The sequence below is a fragment of the Ochotona princeps genome, chromosome 4 (genome assembly GCF_030435755.1).
Source record: "Ochotona princeps isolate mOchPri1 chromosome 4, mOchPri1.hap1, whole genome shotgun sequence".
Lineage (NCBI taxonomy): Eukaryota > Metazoa > Chordata > Mammalia > Lagomorpha > Ochotonidae > Ochotona > Ochotona princeps.
Genome location: NC_080835.1, coordinates 53,434,711 through 53,459,161, shown reverse-complemented (window position 1 = coordinate 53,459,161; position 24,451 = coordinate 53,434,711). Strand labels below are relative to the sequence as shown.

Genomic DNA, 24,451 nt, shown 5'->3' with positions numbered 1-24,451 from the left:
GTGTAATGATTGCAATGCTGCTTGGAACACCTGCTTCCCATTAGCAGAATGCCTGTGTTCTAGTCCTGTCTCCGCTCCCAAGTTTAGCTGCTTGCTAATGTGCACCCTGGGAGACAGCAGTGATGGCTCAAGTTCTTAGTTCCCTGTTGCCTACCTGGGATACTTAGATTGAGTTCCTGGCTACCACAGCTGTTGCAGGGATTTGGAGAGTGAACTCACTGATAGAAGTTTGTCTAATAAGTGTTTTGTAAATAAAAACAAGAATAAGGGGTCAGTGTATGGCTTAGAGGATAGAGCTGCCACCTGTAATGCTTGTATGGGTACTGATTTGAGTCCCAGGTGCTCCACTTTAAATACATCTCCCAGGGAAAGCAGTAGAAAATGGCCCAAATGCTTGGGTCCCTGCACCCACGTGAGAGACTTGTATGAAGTTCCTGGCTCCTGGCTTCAGTTTTACTGAACCCTGGCCATTGCAGCCATCTTGGAAGTGAACCAACAAATGGAGGCTCTCTCTTTCACTCTAACTCTTGCTTTAAAAAAAAAAAAGGACAAACCCTAGCCAAACTGACCACCTCTGTCTGCAGTGCCTCCAGCCAGCCTAGTTGCAAACATGTCTGGTACATGTTCAGAGAGCTTTCTTTCGTTTGGAATACTTGATGTGCTAACGACAGGGAAGCAGAGATCTCAAGATCTCATTCAAGTGTTTGAATGGCTTGGATGCCCAGCTGTCACCTTCTTCTCTGTGTCAGGCAAAACATGAAGTTGCTGATGTAAACTGGGAAAAATGCCCATTCTGACCCCCCTGAAAGCCACTGACCCACATAAAAATCCACTACTAAAAATCTCAGTCCCATGTGCTAAACCAGGAATTGGATGACCTGGAATCATTCCTGGCTCTGCCAATGGCAAAAGCCACTCCCTGGGGATGGTGAATTATTCTATCAAATACAGAGTAAAACAGATTATCTGAAAGGGGACAAGACCTAGCTATCTGGTCCCAGTGTACCAACCTTCCCTGTCCTCTCTGCCTGCCCCTCCCTAGGCATTGTTTAACTCTAACTAGGACATTTCAAGTTATGGATACATGCAACCAAATGGATACCAAAGGAATGAAGGCAGACCAGAAAAACAGAGTACATACTGAATGATATTTCATTTATATGCTGTACCAGACAGGCAAAAATAATCTATGGCAATAGTATGGAGACCTGTGGTTGCTTCTGAACGTGACAGAACTAGATTCTGGGGTAAAGGGAGTGCTCTTTTGAGAGAAGCACAGGTTTTGTGGATAGGTGCATTTGCAAAACTCATAAGCTTCAAAGTGATCAAATATATACTTTAAGAGCAGTGTATTTTGTCACACTGAAATTATACCTTCATTTTAAAATATTTTTAGAGTATACTGAAGCAGTTTAGTGGGGGAAGGAAGTATGCCATTTACTGAATACTTCCTAACCTGTACATATTTCTATATATTATTTGATTATCTCCAGCTCCATTTCTAACCTTTAGGGGCAATCAGAAAACAGGGTTCAATGAGAACAAAATACCTCAAAACTAGTACCTACAGAAGTCAGACACAATCCAGATTGGATTGCCTCTTTTCTTATAATAAGCTGCTTCAGAGGGAGAGAAGGGTATTGTGAAGATTGGTGTTCCATTTGAGTTCACTGCCACGGGAATCCCTCTCCCTCTGTGAGGCCCCACCCACAGTCAAAAGATGTCATAACTGCTTTATATCTTCAGCTCCAGCAATCAAAATGTCTCCTGTCCCTACTGGCAGGATAAGGCATTAGGAGCAATGTCCATTTGTCCCAGGGCAGAGTATCAGAAGCAACAGAAGCTCTCTGACTCTGGTGAGAGGATAAATTACCAGCAAGGTCAGTGACACAGCACTCTGAACAGAAAATGCAACTGCCTCCTGTTTGAGAGATAAGCCTGACCCAATCCTCAATGCCAGGATGAAAAGTGACAGGCTGGGAATTGGGATTTTGGAGTCCTGCTGCTGTTCTGCCAGGGAGATGCATTGTGGCCCTGGGCCAAACCCTGCCCTCTCTGGCTCCTAACTTGCACCTGCTGAAAGAGAGGACTCGGTTGGCTGGGTCCCAGGGTCCTTCGGCTGCAGTATCCTGCCCATTTGTGCAATCCTGCTGCTCCATCCACATAGCTCTAACAAGGAAAAGACAAGACTTAGGTGTTCTTAAGAAGGGTCACGAGACATAGCCTGTTGCCCTTGTAATGAGGAGTTGACATACTTGTGCGTGCGTACCCACATATGTATTCACTTTATCCTCATTTCACTAGAATTCCCCCAGCTTTACATCCATCCATTAGCTGCTGTCCTTTTATCTTCCCAAAAGCAGACTCAGCAATGGACGGTTGTACAGTCAAGTAACACTTCTCCCCTGAAAAGTTCTCCCTACAGGGTTCTCCTAGGAGTTCTGAGCTGATGGGCCCTCTATTTTCTTTGTTCTTTCTTTTTTTTTAAGATTTTTAATTTTTATTGCTAAGTCAGATATACAGAGAGGAAGAGAGACAGAGAGGAAGCTCTTCCGTCCGTTGATTCACTGCCCAACTGACCGATCCAAAGCCAGTAGCCAGAAACTTCCTCCAGGTCTCCCACACAGGCGCATGGTCCAAAGTCTTTGGGCCATCCTCCACTGCTTTCCCAGGCCACAAGCAGGGAGCTGGATGGGAAGTAGGTCTGCCAGGATTAGAACTAGCATATAGGATCCTGGCATGTTCAACGCAAGGACTTTAGCCGCTAGGCCATCACGCTGGGCTCCCTGTATTTTCATGGAAGCACGTTTAATCCAAGACACACGCACTACCTGGACAGCTCTTCTTGACCGCCATACCTCAGGAAGACTCCTGAGATCTTCTGGTTGTCTTTGGAGACCAGGCAAAACACCAAATTAACATCAAGATGGAAACCAAGGCGTTTCAGAAAAACAGCACAATGCTGAGAATACTTAGCTCCCAGAGAGCTCTATGTAGGGGTAGTCCAGAGAATCAGGGTGTAGGTAGAAAAAGAATTGCCTCTTAGTAGTTGTGTGATCCAGGAACCTGTTTCTTCATCTGTAAAGTTGGGAAAATACCAAAACCTCCAAGACAATCCATATGAAGTACAGAGCCTAGTAAAAGCTCAGTAATGTTAGATACAAAACCTCGCTGACCCGTGCGCAGCTACTCCCACACACACACAGGTATCTGTCCACATACACACACCCTTACAGATGGGTGTGAGGACAACAATCAACACATCCCTAGCACAGGCTCTACCCCCAATGAACAAGAGTTATTTTGCATGAGTATGGATGTGCTAATTCTCAAAATGGGAATGTTAGAAGTCACCTGTACTAGCAGTCCTCAGGGTAAATCTGCACCAGCACTGTCAGCATTGCTGACATGTAAGAAACATAAAAACCAAACCCTCATTGAACCTCAGTGTTATTCTCATTAGACCTCAGTTTTCTTTGTACAGTTGGGATAGTTTCTCCCAGGGATTTCTGTTGAAATGGTTAATTGTTCAGTATATAAAGTTTACCTTAAAATGCAGGCAGTGGTTGGCATTTGGCTCTTGGGCGGCTGTATGCTTACCCCTGACCAGGGTCAATTCTCATTTGCCTAAGTTCATTGCTGACAAACTCTCTAACCTTGGCCCAAATACCTAGGACAAACCACTCACTACTCCAACACAGCACTGTGTTTTTACTGAGGTGGACAGAAGCTGATTCCATTTGGAGAGTTTTTCCATTTACTAATCCAAAACTTCAATGACTTCTCTGTGGACCGTTTGCTTATGTCATGAGCAGCTATTTTCTGCAGGACTCCATGGCAGGGTTTTTAATGGGGAGAAAAAGAAAAGGAGAAGGTTCTTCAGAGAACTAGAATCGTCTTACTTTATTCTTGATGTTTACATAGCAGAGAAGGATGCATGCCCATGTGTACCGTTGATTAGGGTGGGAAGGGTCAAGGAATAGGGGAAAATGGATGAGACCAGTTTCCAATTTTCTTTTTCTTCTTCCTCTATCTGGGGGAAAAAGGGGAGAGACCGGGAGAAGCCACACCCAGCATCCTAACTCAGTCAGTACCCAGGGATGGGGGACAGCTTCCTGATGCCAGCCGTGGAGCATGCTTGGAGGGTATTGCTCAAGTGGTTTTGATAGTTCTAGAACGCTATTGATTTCAATGCTCCAAGAATGAGGAAATCTTTCCAAGGTCCATTAACTGATATAGTCCACCTTATAGCATCAATTTACTCAGGTACTTGCTGTCACCACTTGGCTGGGAAAGTTGTCCAATTTGTTCTGCGATCCATGGTACTAGATGTTCTCTGCAGGTCTCAATTATTTTCCATGTCCCCTATGTGCATCTGGGCGTGACATCCACTGCACAGGCTTCAGCACCAAGGAGGCCCAGTTCTACAGTCTGACCACAGATGCTGTGATTCTCCCCGTGATTGGAGTTCTGAATCTTGCAGTTCAGTTGGGAGGGTTCCGAAAGAAACCTCATCTGAGGTGACCCCAGACCTGATTCTTGTATGTGCCAGCCAGTACAGGATCCAGCTCAGTATGTCACCCACATCAGGCTACACAGCACTGGTGGTAGCAATTGGTGGATCAGTCCTATCTGTTGTCCCCTCTCTTATGCAAACCAATGGATGTTGTGGCCCAGCCCAACGCAGCCCAGCACACTTGGGCTTCATGTGCACTAGCAGGAACTGCAGTTTAATCTGAACGACGCTTGATAATCCCCACCAGGTCCACCCCAAGCCCTGGTTCCTGCGCCTGATTGTGTACAAGACTAGTACAATCTGTCCTGTATCCCATTCGGCTTTTGTACACACCAATGGGTGCTGGATTCTAGCTCAGCCTGACCAACCCCACTATCCAGCCCACATTTATGCTGGTGGGTGCTATCACCTGTCCAGCTAGGTCCACCCTTAGCCCTAGTTCTCATGTCACCTGTGGGAGCTGTAGCCCATCAGAGAGGTGCCTACAGTTTCCCTATTAGGCCTATTCCCAGTCCTGAATTTTGTACTTACCAGGTTGTTCTAAAGTCTAGCTTGACAGGATTTGTTCCCAGTCCCAGCACTTGCCAGCTGATGCTGTGTCAAAGCCTGACCAGCCTGCACTTACTCTGGGTCATGCATACACCAATGGATATGGTCACTTAGTGCAGCCTGACTGTCCCCCAATCCAGTTCACATGCAAGCCAATGTGTGTTGTAGCCCTGCTCAGCCTGGTCTTCCCTGGTCCCAATTATGCTTACCAGCAGGAGCACTAGCCCAACAGGGGAGTCTGTGCTGCCCCACTATCAGGCTCATCCCCCACCCAAGCTGGTGGGTGGTATGGCCCGACTCACCTCAGCATTCTTCAGGGGATTCTGCAGCCTGGCCCAGCCCAGGATGCTCCCAGATCCAGCTCATGATGGTGGGTGCTGCAGCCTAGCCCAGCCAGCTCCCAGTCCTAGCCCTAATGTGAAATGGCTGGTGTTGTGGCCTGTCCTGCACACTGTCCTGGTTTTCAGTTTTCACAACTGCCAGTGGGTGCTATGAAATGGTTCAGCCTGGGATGTTCCGAGACCCAAGCTACACATAGGCCAGCAGGGACTGTAACCTGGCCTGGTCTGATCTGCTCCCAGCCTTATTTCTTGTGCTCACCTGCAAGGACTATGTCCTGACAGAGGAGTTCTCCAAGCTCCTCCATCAGGTCATCTCCCAGTGGCAGATCTCGGGCACACTGGTGGGTACTTGGACCACCCTGACTTGGCTTACCTCCTGTCCTGGCAGGTACAATGGCCTTGCCTAACTGGCCCACACCCATTCTGGCTCTTACTGTTGGGTGCCACAGCCAGCCCTGCCTGGTCCACCCCAAGACCCAGCTTTCATGTAGTTCCACCAGTGCTGAGACCTAGCCAAGCCTGTCCTATACCTACTCTGGCTCTTGGGAGCACCAGCAGGAGCCTAGCCCAGTTTGGCATATCCCAGACCTAGCCCTTACCCTTGCTGAGGCATACTGTAGTCATATCCAGCCCAGTTTACCTCCCCAATTCTAGTTCTTGTGCTCACCAGTGGGAACTATAACCTAGCTGGGGTGTCTCCTAAGCTCCTTGATCAGGCCTGCTCACAGCCACAGATCTTGCTCGTGCCTAGCATACCCATCCCCCATCTTGTCCTTTGCCATTGGATGTTGTAGCCTGGCCTGGTCTGTCTCGGCCTGCTCCTAGTCCCAACTCTCACTGGTGGGTGTTGCAGCCCAGCCCTGCCCAGCTTTCCCCCATCCTTGGTTTTCATATAAACCAGTAGGCGTGATAGCCCAGCCTAGCCCACACCCCATCCTGGCTCCTGTACATGCTGGTGTGCTATGGTTTGGCTCAGCCTTGCCCGGTCCACCCCTCACCCCACCCCACCCCATAACCAGCCTACAAACTTGCTGACAAGTGTAGCAGCCCTGCCCGGTCTGACCAACATGAATCATATGCTTACCAGTGGGAGCTACAGCCTACCAGGGGTGTTCCCCCACCAGGCCCTCTCCCAGACCCAGATGGCACATGTACCAGTGGGTAGCAGGCCCGTGCCTGACATAGTCTGCCCCCTGTGTCTTAGCCTTTGTGTGTACTGGTGGATGTTGCAGCCTGGCCTGCCCCACACTCTATTCTCGGGTGCGTCTATAGGTGCTGCAGCCTGGGCCAACCCAGCTTGTTTCCAACCCCAGTACCCATGAGTGACACGGTTTCATGGTCATGCCTAGCTGAGCCCATCACCCCCTCAGCTGTTGAGGAAACTAGCTGGTAGTCCCACAGGGGTGAGCCCACAATCCCCTACAGAATCTGCCTCCAGACCTGGCTCTCTTATGCTCTGGTTAGTGTCATGGCCCAGCCTAACATTACTCATCCCCTGTTCCAAATTCACTAGCAGGTACTGTGATCTAGCCCTGCCAAGTTGGCCCCCAGCCCTAACTTTAGCTTGCACTGGTGAATAGTGAGCGGTGGTGGGAGATGCTAACTAGCCCAGCTCAAGTCTCCCATGTGGGCAGGTGCATTGGTTTGACTCAGGAAGGTCTTCTAGCTTCCCTCCTCCAAATTGCTTTGTCTCATCCCTCTTGCTTACCTGAACATATAGTGGCTTTGTGGCAGAAGTCCCCAAGCAAGAAGTCATTCCTCATCTGTAATGTACTTCCTCAGCAGTCCCCTTCCCATACATCCTATACCCCCTTCCCTGATCAATCCACAGCCTTGCACCCACAAGCACATGGATTCACCAGCCTGATCTTCTGGCAAGATGGCATGCTGGCCTGAAGCCCTGCCCACCCACCCAGGACCCCAGATCCAGTCCTCCAACACATATGCCAGCCTGGGACCCTAGCCCACTGCCTAGCCAGGACTCAAGTATGTTAATGAGTCCTCAAGCCCAGTCTACCAGCACACCACACCAGCATGCCAGCCTGAAACCCTAGAATTCCCCCCCACCACAATGCCTTGGACCCAAACATGTGTAGGAGCCCATAGGACACCCCAGTCCACAGGCCCCCAGCATGAGCCCCCAAGTGCCCGGAGGCTGCCTAGGCACCCAGCAGAAACAGGGTGCCTGTAGAATCTTCTATAGATCAGAATAGACTGTTTCTACCCTCTGTCTGCTACCCCCACATCAGCAATAGCACAAATGATGACAGACTTTTATTAAATGAAGGACATTGAGGGTTAGCTTGGCAGTAAGTGTTGAGAACTGGCAAGTACACCAATGGGAGAGGAGATACTCCTGGCTACAGGAATGGGTAATTAGGGATCAGGTGCTCCTGCCTAGCTCTGATGCTCAGGAAGCTCCTCTCCTTGGCACTTGCCATCATGTGCTGGCATGGAAGCATGCACAATAGCTAGTTCAATTTGGCCAGTAATTCTTCCAGTTCTGGCCGAGCTTTGAACCGTCCCTTGAAGTCTTCTTCGGTATGCTGGAGAAGAGAAGAGAAATGGGCAGGGATTACTGCAGAGCTTCTAATTACCCAAATATGCAAACATTTAAGAAGGCCCATCATCCTGCTCTGTGAAGAATGACTCAGATGAGACTAACTTTTACTGAGTATCTAATGTGTGCCAGACTCATATTAGGTACTAGGGATTCAAAGTTGAATCAGGCTTACTGATTCAACTAGCCTTCAACTCACCATCTGGTGAAAGAAGCCAGACATATATTAAGTAATGTAAAAATGCTGTGAGTGCCACAACAGAGGCATTTAAAAGAGAAAATGTCAAAACTCTCCCTTTATATAGGAAATCTTTAATGACTGAATATTACAAGTCTGCCTGACCAGCTCATTCTCTTTCTGTTCACAGATCTGTGGGAAATTCAAACAGCAATAGCAGCGACAAGCATACACTGGGAACCAGGGATGCTGGATGAAGCAGAGGACAGCCAGCTGAGGCAACCCAAAGTATCTGAGTCACAGGAAGGATCATTCTTGCAAGTGGCCCCTAACACTCAGTCCTCAAGCTGATGTTCTCAGCATCCTGCCAGTTTTCCATACCTGACCACACGTCCTTCTGACTGTCCTTCTTTACCAAACATGCCAGTTAGGTTATAGGGAAGCTTTGAAGGACATTCTGATTTTAAATCTGTGATCAGATTTAAAACTGTGCCAAGTTCTTTCTGCTACCCAACTGCCCGGAAGGAGAGAACTGGGAGTGCCAAGGGGTCACTCATGATACCAGGACACTGTGGCAGCGTCCAGCTCCTGATGTCCACAAAGCATCATTCTGGAGGCCTCAGAAGGGCCAGTATGCTGCCAATGGTACCACCAGCCTGCACCTTTTACCTGGTCACTATGTGGGTTTAATTATTCACATTTCTGTTATTCCCAAAGCCAGGTAGCCCAGATGTTTTCAGCTTAATTTTGAGCACAAGCAGGTCACCAGTGGGCTGCTTTTCAAGCTGGCACCTACCTCCCTCACGGACAATCTGACTCCTTCAGGAAGATTACCCTGGATTATTTCCAAGAAGATGCCTGCAAATGTGGCACTCAGACCGCTGATCTGCAGAATAAAAGGAGAGGCTCTCAGAAAGGGCTCCAAAAGCCAGGAGGTCAGGCAGACAAGCACAGACTCCAATGCTGCTCAGCCCCCGTGCGTGGAGGGCGGACACCCAGCGCTTGCCTGCTGAGCCTGGCCTTTGCAGGTCTTCTCTGGCCGTCTGTTTGCCAACATCTGCATCTGTAGGCAGAGGATGTCACAGCTGAACCAAGAGACTCTCAGGCGGCCCAGGCTGAACTCTCAATTTACCTCAGCGCCCATCCCCAGAGACCAGGACCTGACTGGCATCAAGTACTGTCCTGAGAGGCCTGAAGGGAGTCCAGTATGTGGTAGATGGGGGTACAGGAGGATTTCAGGACTTGCAAGAGAAGAATCTATGCAATTCAATCAGGTGAGAACAAAGAAAACCCAGAAGTAACATCTGGGTGGAGTCCTAGAGAAAACTGGATTATACTAGAAGCATTCAACATAAATGTGGAAAGTTTTAAGGTAGAGAAAACAGCATTTAGTAAAATGGGGGAGGGAGGAGTGAGTAGTGTGGTGTAGTGAGTTAAGCCACCACCTGAGATGCCTACATCTAATACTAGAGTGTTTAATTCAGGTTCCTTCTGATCAGCTTCCTGATAATGCACCTGAGAGGCAGCAGATAATGGCCAAGTGCTTGGGCTCCTGTACTCACATGGGAGACCTAGATGGAGTTACTAGGTCCGGGCCTCAGCCCCGACATTATAGGCATCTGAGGAGTGAGTAATCCAAAAGATGAAAGGTCCCTCCCCATCTCTGCCTGTCACTCTGCCTTAAATAAACCTTACAGTTTTTTTCTTAAGATTTGCTTATTTATTTGAAAGTAAGTTTATATATATATACGTTTATATATATAAGTTTATATATATATAAGTTTATATATATACGTTTTATATATATACATACATATATTATAAATATGTATGTACGTATGTATGTCATATATATATATAGAGAGAGAGAGAGAGAGAGGTCTTTGATTGCTGAGTTCACTCTTCAGATGGCCACAATGGCCAGGGCTGGGTCAAGCCAAAGCCAGAAGCCAAGACCTTCCTCTGGGTCTTCCGCATGGGTGACAGGCACTGAAGCACTGGGCCACGTTCTGCTGCATTTCCCAGGCCATTAGCAGGGAGCTGGATTGGAAATACAGCAGCCAGGACATGAATCAGCACCCATAGGGAATGCCAGTGCCACAGGTGGTAGCTTTACCTACTATGCCACAGTGCTGGCCCCTAAATTAAAATATATATATAAATAATAATAATAATAATAATAATAAAAATGCGGGTGCATAACAACTTTAGAGAATTAAGACAAGTTCCATCTATGGCCAGAGTGAACGGCCAGAATCACAAAGGCATGTGAATGTTAACCTACAGTTCAAACTATCCTACATGTCTCAAATCCATCATAAAACCTGTCATATAATACATTCCTGATAAAGTTAAAGCAGCAAAGATTGTAAGTAATTTAGTTGTTTTTAAAATTAACATAATTAGATTTAAGGTGTTACTAGTTTAACATTCTTATTACACTGCTGATACATATTTTTTAAAGATTTTTTTAAATTGGAAAGTCAGATGTACTGAGAGAAGACAGAAAGGAAGATCCATCCGTTCATTCACTCCCCAAATGGCCACAACAGCCGGAGCTGTGCCAATCTGAAGCCAGGAGCCTGGAGCCTCTTCCAGGTCTCCCACATAGGTGCAGGGTCCCAAGGCTTTGGGTCATCCTCAACTGCCTTCCCAGGCCACAGGCAGGGAGCTAGATGGGAAATGGGAATGCCGGGATTAGAACCAGCGCCCATATGGGATTCTGGTGTGTGCAAGGCGAGGACTTTAGCCACTAGACTACTGCGCCAGGCCCCTGATATGTTTCTTGAATGGATTAAAAAGGGGAATGTCCATACAATGGGATATTATTTGAAAGACTGAAGTACTGATGCATGCTCACATGGATTAACCTTGAAAACACTGTGCTGAGTGAAAGAATGTAGATACAGGGTATTGTGGCACTGCAGGTTGAGTCACTGCTTGTGATGCCAGCATCTCACAGCCGAGGGCTGATATGAACCCTGCTACTCTGCTTCTGCTCCAAATTTCCTATTAATGTACCTAGGAAAGCAGTCAGTGATGACCCAAATACTTGGCCTCTGCCACCCATGTGGGAGACCAGGATAGAGTTTCTGGCTCAACTTCAGCTTGGCTTGCCTTGGCTGCTTACTTTTGGGAAGTGAACCAGCAGGTGGAAAATCTTTGTCCCTGTTTGTAACTCTGATCTCAAATCAATCAGCAAAAAATTTTTTTTAAAAAATCCAAAAAGATGCAAGATTGTATAAAAAAAGAATGCCAATGCCTTGATAATAAGCTGTCTGAATTGATGTAGCCCAGCCACCTGTGGGTTATCAAGTGAGGTCCAGCAGACTGGACTGTTGTGACTGGGTGTTGGGTTTGAAGCTGTCAGCCAACAGGTGAGGGCTGGTGTTACCCCTATCTGAGGGTTATGTACATAATGATGCTGTAAGACCAGAGGAATGGATGAGATGCTCCAGTGCAAGGTAATGTAAAAGGAAAAACGGAGGGGTCAAAAACTGAACCCTGGAGAACAGCAGTGTTCCAGGGCCAAGAGAAAGGAAGAAAGGGGTATAGCAGAAGGGGCGGGGTGGGTGTGAAGGGGAGTAGACAAAAAAACTACAAGAAGCAAATAGATTTCTGTTCTCCCAGGTGCCTACCTGAACCACTCGCTCATGCGTAGTAAGGACTGCGTCCAGGAACATTTTGTTGCCTTGATCCTGCAGCTGCAGTATCTCTGTGGTTTTGGTTGGCATTGCGTAGCTGTGGGAAGGAAGAGCCAGGAAGGTTCATTTGAGCCAGCAGCCCCACTTTTACCTGGGCAGTGCATGAGCACACCATGGCATGCTGTAGCTCCTGGAATCTGCTGTCAGAAGCAAAGTAACCAGGTCCCTCTTCCTCCTCCTGACATCTCTAGACCTGCTGAAGGAGTAGGCCATGCTGAACACCTGTCTGCATCTCCAGCCATGCTTAATACATTACTCAGAACAAAGTCTACTGATTCCAAAACATTAGCTGTGAAGAATAGCTATTTCTGAAAGAAAGCAGCTTTCACTAGGTGTACCTGGGAGGCCTGCCCTGGTGTCTCCTCTGTCCTGAAGAAATAGGGTATGAATCTCTGTTCTCCCAGGTTGAGGAGCACTGTCGTGGAGTCTTTGTTTGTTGTAATCAGTTTAGCAGATCTACATACTGCAGTGAGAACACTGGGCTTGGAGTCAAGTTTGTCCGTGCCACTTGTCAGCAGTATTACTTTGGTAAATTGCTTCCCTTCACGTACTGACAGGGATTTTATCAGCAGATGACAGTGAGGACCAGGTGTCATGAGAAGAGGACTGGACTAATGGCTACACAGAAATGTATCATCATGTCACGCTCGCTCATCATAGCAAAAGTCCATCACACTGAAAATAACATGAAATATTAATAATGGCATTAGGACTGAATTTTCAAGTCTCACAAAGTTTCATCATTGAATAGCAAGAATCATGGCCTTCTACAGATGACATTTTACCAAAGCAAGTTTAATGTCACAGAAAGTGGATTAGAAACAGAATAGTCTTGGACTTAAATACTGGCTCTGTCATTTGGTACCTGCTTGAATTTGGACAAAGCAGTGCTTTGTGTCAGTGTTAAAGCTGAGCTTTAATGAGAATCCTAATCTTTTTTTTTGTAGTTCATAATGGTGACATACTGATTGTTTAAAGGAGCTCCTGTAAGTGGTCTGCCTGCCATGGTCCACCTTGCTCCCATAAACAATCAGTAGATGCTAATTTTGCAGTCTCTCTCACATAGCCACTAAAGCATCCCCTTCCACTTTTCAGCACACTCTCTGATATCTTCTTCCAAGTCCCATATAATAATAATTTCCTGATTAAAAAAAACTGGAACACAATCAACGACTTCTTGTGGCAAATTAAATAAATAAAATAATTAGGTAAAAGCTTTTATGAAAGCAAAAAGCACTCTAAAATGTTGTTTTTCTCTAAATGTGAAAAAGCATTCAAGATGTTGCAGATGGGACTGAATGACTGAAGTCAGCATGCTCTATCTCATCACTAATCATGTGTTTTATTCCTCTATACTGTGGCAAGATTGCATGGTTATTTATCCAACTCACACTGATGAGCAGCCTCTCCTGTCCCAGCATGACAGCCTATACCTTCAGGATGCTCACTAGGAGAGAGCATCTTGGAGAGACAGGGAAATACACAAACATCTGCCCCATGGCAAGACAGGCACACTCATTGGTGTGTGCACAGATTTAAGGATGAGAGGGGGAGAACGGCAGGCCTCCGTGGTGAGGGAGAGACTTGCCAAGATGTGAAGAGTGAGTGGAAACTGCGAGATTGGCAGCAATCCAGAACTGATAAACTATCAAAACTGTTTGAGCAGAACCCTCGGAGCGCGCCTCCCGTTGGGGATCTGGGATGGGTGGGGCTTTTCCCTTTATTTCTCCCCTAACCCCAGATACAGGGGAAAATGATAATATAAGCGTGGAAACAATGGTATTACCCACTTTCACCCTGTACCCCTTCACCCTTTGTACCCTAAAAAAAAAAAAGTGAGTGGAGACATCTGCCTGGAGGGCATTCTGAGCAAATACACTAGAAGCTACACAGGCAAGGAGGCATGAGAGGCCTTCACAAAGAGAACCAAGCAGACAAAGACTGATCAAGAAACACCAGGACTCTGGGTATGGTATCAAGATGAGGCCCCAAGGGGTCAACAGGATAGTCAACATCAGCACACAGTGAAGTGACCCAAGGAGACAGTATGCTTATTAGGATGTACACTGTGGTCTCAGATACTCTCTTCCCCCCATTTATATGCTAGCAGGATGGCTTTAAAAAAAAAGATTAATTTCATCTGGTCCAGCATTGTGACACAGTGAGTTAAGATGCACATATGATATTGGCATCCCATATGAGCATCAGCTTATATTCTAGCTGTTCCAATTCCAGTGCAGCGCCCTGCTAATGAACCTGGAAAAGTGGCAGAAGCTGGCTGCACCCATGTGATGTAGATGGAGCTCTTGGCTTCTGCCTGGTCCAGGCCAGGCTTTCATGGCCATTTGGGGAGTGAAGTTAGGATGGAAGATGAATAGAATTTCTCTGTACAGAGAGAGAGAGAGAATCTTCCATCCACTGGGTTACTACCCATATGGCCCCAATGGCCTGGACTGGGCCAAGTTGAAGTCAGGAGCCTGGAATTCCCTGAAAAACATTTTTTTTTGAAGATTTATTCATTTTATTACAGCCAGATATACACAGAGGAGGAGAGACAGAGAGGAAGATCTTCCGTCTGATGATTCACTCCCCAAGTGAGCCACAATGGGCCGATGCACGCTGATCCGAAGCCGAGAACCTGGAACCTCTTCCGGGTCTCCCACGCGGGTGCAGTGTCCCAATGCATTGGGCCGTCCTCAACTGCTTTCCCTGGCCACAAGCAGGAAGCTGGATGGGAAGTGGAGCTGCCGGGATTAGAACCGGCGCCCATATGGGATCCCGGGGCTTTCAAGGCGAGGACTTTGGCCGCTAGGCCACGCCGCCGGGCCCGAAAAACATTTTTTTAAATGATTTATTAAAAAACAGAATTAGAGAGATGAGAAGAGGAAGAAGTCTTTCATCTTCTGGTTTACTCCACAGATGACTGCCCAAGCCCAGGATCGGCCAGACTCACATCCTGAGCCAGGAGTTCCACCAGGTTCTCCCATGTGGGTTACAGGGGGTAAACATCTGGGCCATCTTCACTGCTTTTCCTAGGCCATGATCAGGGCACCTGTGTCTTTTTTTTTTTTTTTAAGGTTTACTTATTTTCCTTTTTGTAAAGATTTGTTTATTTTTATTGGAAAGGCAGATACACAGAGAGGAGGAGAGAGAGAGAGGAAGATCTTCTGTCCGATAGTTCACTCCCCAAGTGGCCACAACGGCTGGAGCTGAGCCAATCTGAAGCTAGGAGCCAGGAGCTTCTTCCGGGTCTCCCACATGGGTGCAGGGTCCCAAAGCTTTGGGCTGTCCTTGACTGCTTTCCTGGGCCACAAGCAGGGAGCTGGATAGGAAGCAGGGCTGCCGGGATTAGAACCAGCGCGCATATGGGATCCCGGCACCGATTCAAGGTGAGGACCTTAACTACGTATCGCGCTGGACCCTAAGGTTTACTTTTTTTTTTTTTTGAAAGATTTACAGAAAGAAGGAGAAACAGAGAGAAAGATCTTCTGTCTGCTGCTTCACTCCCCAAGTGGCCATATAGCTGGAGCTGAATTGATCTAAAGCCAGGAGGCTAGAGCCTTTTCCATGTTCCCCATGCAGGTGCAGGGCCCCAAGGCTTTGGGCCTTCCTCTACTGCTGTCCCAGGCCACAAGCAGGGAGCTAGATGGGAAGCGTAGCAGCCGTGATATGAACTGGCACTCACATGGGATCCCAGCACATGCAAGGCAGGAATTTAGCCACTAGGCTATTGCTCCAGGTCCCACTTGTGGTGTTCTTGCAAAACTGACACTCTGCAGCATGTTGGGCTAATCTCTGATGTAAAATAGTGGGGAAAAAATCTTAGGCAAACAGTTTAAGCCACAAACATTGTCACAGGTAAGTCATGAGATCAGTTGTTTGTATTTGCTAAAATGTGAAAAGAAGGGGAGGGAGGATGCTTTAGTTCTGGTTGTGCTCTGAGCATGTCACAGTAGAATGTGCCTTTTAAGTAGTAAGAGTACAGGTGATTTTTCTTAAGTGTCTATACTTTTCTGTACTTTACAAAAATTCTGTGCCATAAATTTTACTTGAACAATCAGACAGAAAAAACAGAAAGGAAGAAACAACTGAATTTCAAGCCACTCTTAACAGAGGGCTTCCTTTGGGGGCAAATCACCTGGGAGGGGACAAAGGGGTCCTGGAGGACTTGGAATCTATAGATTTCACTTTGTGTGAGTTATACCTCAATTGTAAAATTTTAAGTAGGTTAAAAATATAGCCTCACAGTGCCCAGAGCCGGGTCAGCTCCAGGCTCAGCTCCAACCCAGAAGCTGCTGCCTGATGATTACTCTCCCCAGGCAGCTGCACAGCCAGCAGGGAATGAAAGGAGCTGCAGCAGAGGGCTCCTCCTCTGCTCTCCAGTGGGGGGGCCGCAGCTGCAGCAAAGAAGACCGATTCCAGAACAAAAGCCAACACACTGCTTTATAGCCCAGGTCCAACATAAGGTCGTAGCTTGTCCCTACCACCACGACCACCATTGCTCCTAGAAGAAAATAGATCAAGATGAAATAAAAACCAGAAGGAAAGAATGTCATACCTGAAAAGCTGGGCAGTGAGAATGCCTAAGAACACCCTAGTCTGGAAATTGTGCATGGAGGTGAGCTGCTTAAAAACAAACAACTTTTAGACCTGGTGCGGTGGCCCAGCAGCTAAAGTCCTCACCTTGAATGCGCTGGGATCCCATATGGGTGGCCCAAAGCCTTGGGACCCTGCACCCATGTGGGAGACCCAGAAGAGGTTCCGGGCTCTTGGCTTCGGATTGGCTCAGCTCCAGCCAATACACCTACTTGGGGAGTGAATCATCAGACGGGAGATTTTCCTCTGTCTCTCATCCTTTCTGTATATCTGACTTTCCGATAAAAATAAATAAATCTTTAGAAAAAAAAACAGTTTTTTAAGCTCTGAGCTATCTGAAGCAAAGAACCAGCAAAGAGGCAAAATGCAGTGTATCCGCTATTCATTCTGCTATTCTAGGAAACAGAGCCATGCCTATGAGAACTCCATCCATGTGGCATGCATTTGGTGTTGTCAGACATAATTTGGGACACCTGCATCACAGTTTAGCATGCCTGGTTTTGAGTCCTTGATTTGCTTTTTTTTTTTAATATTTATTTATTTATTTATTTTTTATTACAAAGTCAGATATACAGAGAGGAGGATAGACAGAGAGGAAGATCTTCCGACCGATGATTCACTCCCTAAATGACCGCAATGGCTGATGCTGTGCTGATCTGAAGCCAGGAGCCAGGAACTTCCTCCAGGTCTCCCACACGGGTGCAGGGTCCCAAAGCACTGGGCCGTCCTCAACTGCTTTCCCAGGCCACAAGCAGAGAGCTGGATGGGAAGTGGAGCTGCCGGGATTAGAACCAGCACCCATATGGGATCCGGGTGCATTCAAGGCGAGAACTTTAGCTTCTAGGCCACGCTGCCGGGCCCTGATTTGCTTTTGATACCAGCTTCCTGCAAATGTGTACTCTTGGAGCAGTTAATGGTGCAAGCACATCAGTCCCTGCCACTTCCCGGGGAGAACGGGGATTGATTTCTGGGCTCCTGGCTTTGTCCTGGCCAGTGCACAGCTACTGTGAGCTTTTGCGGAGTGAACCAGTGAATGGGAAATGTCTCTCTGCTTCAAATAAATTAAAAGCAAATCTACAAGGACTGTATTTAGGATTTATTATGGGTTTTTTTGAAAGTCAGATTTATAGAGAGAAGAGACAGAGGGAAAGATCTTCTGTCTGCTGCTTCACTCCCCAAGTGGCTGCAACAGCTGGAGCTGAGCCGATCCAAAGCTAGGAGCCAGGAGCTTCCTCCGGTTCTCCTGCGCAGATGCAGGGTCCCAAGGCTTTGGGTTGTCCTCTACTGCTTTCTCAGGATATGTGCAGGGAACTGGATGGGAAGTGGAGCAGCTGATATACAAACCAGCACCCTTATGGAATCCTGGCATGTTCAAGCTGAGAACTTTAGCCACTAGGCTATAGCGCCGGGCCCCAATCAAATTTTTTTAAAAGACCTCAGTCCAAATCAGTAAACATATATTCAGTGCCTACAACATGTCAGATGCTAGACCAGGTTTTATGGTCAATCCACCAATGAAGACAGACACATTCCTTTCCTTGAGGAGCTTCATGTCTACTAGGAAGAACAGTGAGACTCAGGTGATTACAAAGGTAAAGAATGCATACTTGAGGGGCGAGCATGATGGCACACCTGCAAGTGCCACTATCCGATAGGAGCACCAGTTTGTGTCCCTGCTGCTCCACTTTTCACGCAGATCTCTGTTCATTATCTGGAAAAGCAGTGGAGGATGACCCAAGACCTTGGGACCTTGCACCTGCATGGGAGACCCAGAAGTTCCTAGTTCCTGGCTTCAGATTGGCTCAGTTCTGGCGATTGTAGCCATTTGAAGAGTAAACAGAGGCCGGAAGATCTTTCTCCCTTTCTTTCCTTCTCTCTGTAAACCTGCCTTTCCAATTAAAATAAATAAATGTTATAAAAAAAGAATGCATATTTGAAAGGGAAGTTATGTGCCTTATATTTTTCTTACATAAATAACATAAGAACCCATTGTAATGAAACTCTCATTCAACATGATGCAGGAGAGAAAAAAGTAGTGGTTAGGTGAAGGTGAAGGGAGGGAGAATATAAGCTTTAGGGAGCATTGCAAAGGTTCTGAAGTGAAACACGACGAAAATGAAGCAAATGTGATTGGACAGAGAAAGGTGATGAGAAGTGTGAATGAAGGCAAGAGGCAAGCCCAGGCTGTGCTGCACCTAGTACCATGATCCTAAGAGAGTGGGCAGCCATGGACAGGTCTTAAGCAGAGGAGTGACACAATCCCATTTCCATCCTAGAAAGATCACTGCTTAATGGAGAAACACTTAGAATTGAAAGTTGGAAGAAAGGAGAGTGGGTTCAAATCTAGACCTAGCCACTTACTAGGTACGCAACTACAGGAAAGCTTCCACTGTATTAATAAGAGTGGCAGCCAACAACTGTGTATAATCTGAGCCCTTTAAACACATGTGGACTGGAGCCTTTTTTGATGGGTACTTTTAGTATTGCTGTTGTGTAGAGGAGGCAGCCAGGGCACAAGGAGGCTAGCTGAACTGCCCAGGGTCGAAAGGCAGGCAGCCAGGCTCTAGGGCTGAAGCTAATTAAAGTGAGAATTGTACACAGGGAAAGTCAAAAAGGACTTTCTCAGAGTGCCTCACTGACAGCAGTGCTCAGCAAGTGTTACCGCCTTGCTGCCTTCACTCAAATGCAGCCAGGGCATCTTGGTTGGGTTTAAAAACAGCCTCTTTAACAGAAGTCCTTCAGGGACGAGGTGGCTGAGTGGCTAAGGCTAAAAGGTGACTGCTAAAAGGAGTCCTTCTGAAAAGTTAAAACACCCTTCCAGGGAACAGATCCCCTGCAGAGGTAACAGGAACAGTCTGTGAGTTACAGACCTGTAATGTGTCTTTGCCTCCACATCCTCTGAAAAGCTATCCTGCCAACTGGAAAAAAAAGTCCTCATTTATTGTTAATGACAAATAATACTATTCAGAGTGTTTCCTAGATACTAGGCATGTATGCTAAATGCTGTCTTAATTGTTGTTTGGAATGCTCAGGAGTAACAATACTGTCATCCTCGTGATGCAGGTGAGGAAGCAAGTTCAAAATTTCCCCAAAGTCATACACCTAAGCTCTGCTAGAGCTGGAACCTGAGTGCTGGCAGTCTGAGCCTGGAGTCGGGATCCTTGACCTCTTGTGATTGCAAGTGTGGGTCACAGACCAGCTTCCAGTGAGGAAACTGCCAGGAGCCCAGGATGAGACAAAAAGCAGGCAACAATCCCTAAACACACTGCTTAGTTTAACAGCTTCTCTTCTGTGAGCAAGACTGAGCTGACACAGGAAGTGAGGTATTAATCCAGCTAAGTTCTCAGAGTGGCACTCTGAGAAGCTCTGCCTTCTCGTACCACAGCCCTCTATGTGATAATCACATTTATCATTGCATGTGCATGCGTGTGTGCACTCTGCATATGGGTATACTTCCTGAAATCAGGGAGACTTCTAGTGCAGACTATCTCATGCATATCTGCCACACAGGAAAAAAAAGACTCAAGCAACATTTCTGGATTGATTAACTAAAAACACTTGGGTTACATTTTAGGAAATGTATACCACATGACAATTCTATAGTCATATTCAGTAACCTCATACTCTTTTTTTTTTTTTAAAGATTTATTTTATTTTCATTACAAAGTCAGATATACTGAGAGGAGGAAGAGAGATAGAGAGGAAGTGGAGCTGCCGGGGTTAGAACCAGCGGCCACATGGGATCAAGGCGAGGACCTTAGCCACTAGGCCACGCCGCCAAGCCCCATACTCTTTCAATAATGACAGAATGTCTCCCATTGGCAGGCCTTGTGTTAGGTGTGAAAGAAGCAAAGCTGCAGGGGCTGGCATGTGGAGCAGTGGGTCAAGCCAAGACTGTGATGCCAGCATTCCATATGGGCACCCACGTGCGAGACCTGCAAGAAGCTCCTGGATTTGGCCTGGCTCAGCCTTAGCTGTTGTAGCCATTTGGGGAGTGAATGAACAGATGGAAAATTGATCACCCTTTCTATCCCTCTATCTAACTCTCACTTTCAAATAAATAAATAAATCTAAATTTAAAAGCAAAAACAACATAATTCCCATCTAGAAGGAATACACATGGAACACCTGGGCTCAAGTCCTGATTCAGGTTCCAATTTCAGCTTTCAGCTAATATGGACTCTGAGGCAGCAGGTGATGGTTCAGATATTTGGGTCACTAACACCCAGGTGGGAGACCTGGATTAAACTTCTGGTTCCTGGTTTTGGTCTCACCCAATCCTAGCTGTTGTGAGCTTTGGAGAGTGAACAAGCAGATGAAAAAGCTCTTTCAGTGTGTTTGTGTCTGCCTTTCAGATAAATAAAAAATAATTTGGGGACTAGTGCTATGGCAAAGTAGGTTAAGCCTCAAAGATGAGGCACCAGTTCCACATGTGCACTGGTTCGTGTCCCAGCTATTCCATTTCCAGTCTAGTTCTCTACTGTGGCTTAGGAAAGCAGCAGAAGATGCCCCAAGTCCTTGGACCCCCACATGGAGACACAGAAGAAGCTACTGTCTCCCAGCTTCAGATCAGCCCAGCTCTGGTCACTGTGGCCCTCTGGACATTTAAGAAGTGAACCAATGGATGGAAGATTTCTCTCTCTCTCTCTCTCTCTCTTTCCTTCTAATTCTGCCTTTCAAATAAAACTAAACAAATAAGTTTTAAAATAATTGTAGATAAATAAAGGATGCATAAACAGAGGGAAGGGAACAGACACATGCCTGCCTCACTGCAAGCCAGAGCACTAAGTGACATGACAGAAGTGTGTGTCAAGTGCTGGAAGGGCAGCCAGCTCTCTGAGGCACAGCAAGAGATGACACATATATAGACTTGAAAGAACTGAAATACTGCCAACTGTGAAGGCCAAATTCACAATCATCGAATCTTGTACAGTGTACTTTTAGCATAGTTGCACTGTAAGTTAAAAAAGTTTTAAAGCTCAAATTTGTTTTCACTACTTAAAAGGACTCTATATATAATTAACAGTTATACAGAACTGGGCTTAAACTCAGACAGCTTACAGGAAACATGATTTCTGGCCTGTCTGAGGCTTGGTTTTTTATCTGTAAAATGGGAATGGACTGTGATCTAATTAAAAAAAAAAAAAGACAAAGAAGACAACAAGCAAGGCAAGGGCAGATGGCAGAAGAGGAATATTTTTTGCTTATTTTTCAGATTTATTAATTTTTATTGGAAAGGCATATTTCTGGAGAGAATGATAGGAAGAGGATCTTCCATCTGCTGGTTCACTCTCCAAATGGTCACAATGGCCAGAACTGAGTCAGTTCAAAGCCAGAGCCAGGAGCTTCTTCCAGACCATAAGCATGACAGTGGATGGGAAGTGAGCAGCCAGAATTAGAACTGGTATGCATATTGGATGCTGGCGCTGCAGGCGGAGCATTAACCTTGAGCCCCAAAAAGGAGCATTTCTTCTTCTTTTTAAAATTTATTTATGTTATTGGAAAGGCAGATGTACAGGGAGGAAGAGAGACAGAGAGGAAGATCTTCCATCCGATGATTCACTCCCCAAGTGGCCCCAATGGCTGATGCTGTGCCTATCCGAAGCCAGGAGCCAGGAGGTTCTTTCCGGGTCTCCTATGCAGGTGCAGGGTCCCAAAGCTTTGGGCCGTCCTCGACTGCTTTCCCAGGCCACAAGCAGGGAGCTGGATGGGAAGTGGAGCTGCTGGGATTAGAACCGGTGCCCATATGGGATTCTGGCACGTTCAAAGCGAGGACCTTCACCATTATGCTATTGCGCCGGGCCCAAAGAGGAGCACTTCTAATACACATCACCAGATTTCTCATCTGTTTGTTCTTGGTTAACAGGTATATTTTTCGCTGCAGCACAACAATGGCAAACAACTGCCATTATATGAATGTATAATTGTAAAAAAAAACTCAGTAGGAATGAAGATGGCAAAAATACATCTGCCAATATGTTTTATACTAAAAATTGAAAAAAAGATATCAGTGTCAAAAGGCATGTAAGTGAAAGACATACCAGCTAAATTATAGACTATAAAATTGCTAGGAGCCAGCTCTTCCCTTGATTGATATGTGTGTACACACACATATATTACTGCTCTCTGATGATGTTACCTGTCAGTTACAAACAGCTGATGCATTGGATTTCAAACACTGTAAGATATATATGACCATGTACCTGTGTGGGAGACCTGGAGGAAGTTCCTTGCTCCTGGCTCCTGGCTCCAGATCGGCACAGCACCGGTCATTGTGGTCACTTGGGGAGTGAATCATCAGATGGAAGATCTTCCTCTCTGTCTCTCCTTCTCTCTGTATATCTGACTTTGTAATAAAAATAAATAAATAAATCCTTATAAAAAATTATCAATACCAAATGCTAACCAGGATTAGGAGTTACTGCAAATCTTAGATATTGATGGTGGACAATAATAAAATATGGAAAATAGTTCGGCAGTTTCCTATAAGGCTAAACATAAACTGACAAAACAATCTAGAAATCCCAGGCCTATGCAACTATCCATAGAGATGTCCACAAGAAATTCTTATGGAAATGCTCACTGTGCAGCTTTATTCACAATCACTAATATTGAAACTAACCCTAATACATATGTATCATCTGGTGAATAGATAAGTCAACCAAGGTCTCATTATTCACTGGATTACTACCCAGCAATAATATGCTTAGAAAAACGTGTATACCCATATCCATGGCAGTGTTCTTCACAGTAGCTAAAATGTAGAAGCAGTGCCATTAGTTATGGATAAACAGATAACCAAAATGGATGTTGTACATATGATAGAGCATTATTTAGCCTTAAAAAGAAAGGAAATTCTAGCACATGCTGCAACACCAGTACACAGGGGCTAGGGCCAGGGAGAATGGGAAGTTATTATTGTATAATGGGTTCAGAATTTCAGTTTTTTTAAAAAAAGTTATGGAGATGGATGATGGTTGTACAATATTGTGAATGTATTTGATATCACTGAACTGCACCTGTATTTATTTTTATTTATTATTTATTTCAAGGGAAAAGAGGAATATTCCATTTGCTGCTTCAGTCCCCAAATCCCTGTAGTAGCTGGGAGCCAGGCTGAAGGTAAGAACCCAGAACTCAATCTAGGTCTTCTACGTGGGTGTAGGGAAGCAAGTACTTGAATCATCACCACTGTCTCCCAGATGCACACTAACAAGAAGACAGACTCAGAAGTGGAGCCAGAACTGGAACACAGGTACTTGTAATAGGACACAAGTGTCCCAAGGAGCAGCTTAGCCAACATGCCAAACACCGGCTGAACCATACCTTTTGTTTGTTTGTTTTGAAAGATGTTTTCAGATAGAATTTTGCAAAAAGACTTATTTGTTTTAAAACTCAGAGTTACGGACTCGGCGCAGTAGCCTAGCAGCTAAAGGCCTCACCTTGAACAAGCTGGGATCCCATATGGGTCGCTGTTCTAATCCCGGTGGCCCCACCTCCCATCCAGCTGCCTGATTGTGGCCTGGGAAAGCAGTCGAGGATGACCCAAAGCCTTGGGACCCTGCACCTGCCTGGGAGACCAGGAAGAGGCTCCTAAATCCTGGCTTCAGATCAACTCAGCTCTGGCCATTGCGGCTGCTTGGGGAGTGAATCATTGGTCGGAAGATCTTCTCTTTCCTCCTCTCTGTATATCTGACTTTCCAATAAAAAATAAAATAAAATGAATCTTTTTAAAAAGAGGGTTATAGAGAGAGAGGGAGAAAAAGATCTTTCATCTACTGATTCACTCCCCCAAATGGCCCCAACAGCCAAAGCTGGGTCAGGCCAAAGCAGCACTTCTACACATGGGTGGTAGGGGCCCAAAAACTTGGGCCATCTCTGCTGCTTTTTCCCAAGGCATTAGCAGACATCTGGATTGGAAGTAAAGTATCCAAGACAGGAATTACTGCCCATATTGGATGTCAGCGTTGCAGGCAGTGGCTTCTCCTGATACCCTCTGACAGCTGG

The 24,451-nt window shown here is 46.1% G+C and overlaps 1 protein-coding gene across 1 annotated transcript in view; it reads right to left on the bottom strand.

Annotated features, from left to right (window-relative positions):
• Positions 1 to 7,662: 7,662 nt before the first annotated feature.
• The window catches only part of MRPL48 (mitochondrial ribosomal protein L48), a 57,991-nt gene continuing 41,202 nt past the window's right edge, over positions 7,663 to 24,451 (bottom strand). Inside the window, exons 6-8 of the mRNA XM_058663568.1 lie at positions 11,783 to 11,885; positions 8,941 to 9,030; positions 7,663 to 7,952 (exon numbers count right to left, since the gene is read on the bottom strand). Coding sequence (XP_058519551.1) covers positions 7,878 to 7,952; positions 8,941 to 9,030; positions 11,783 to 11,885 — 268 coding nt within the window. The 3' untranslated portion in view covers positions 7,663 to 7,877. The remainder of the gene's footprint in view (positions 7,953 to 8,940; positions 9,031 to 11,782; positions 11,886 to 24,451) is intronic.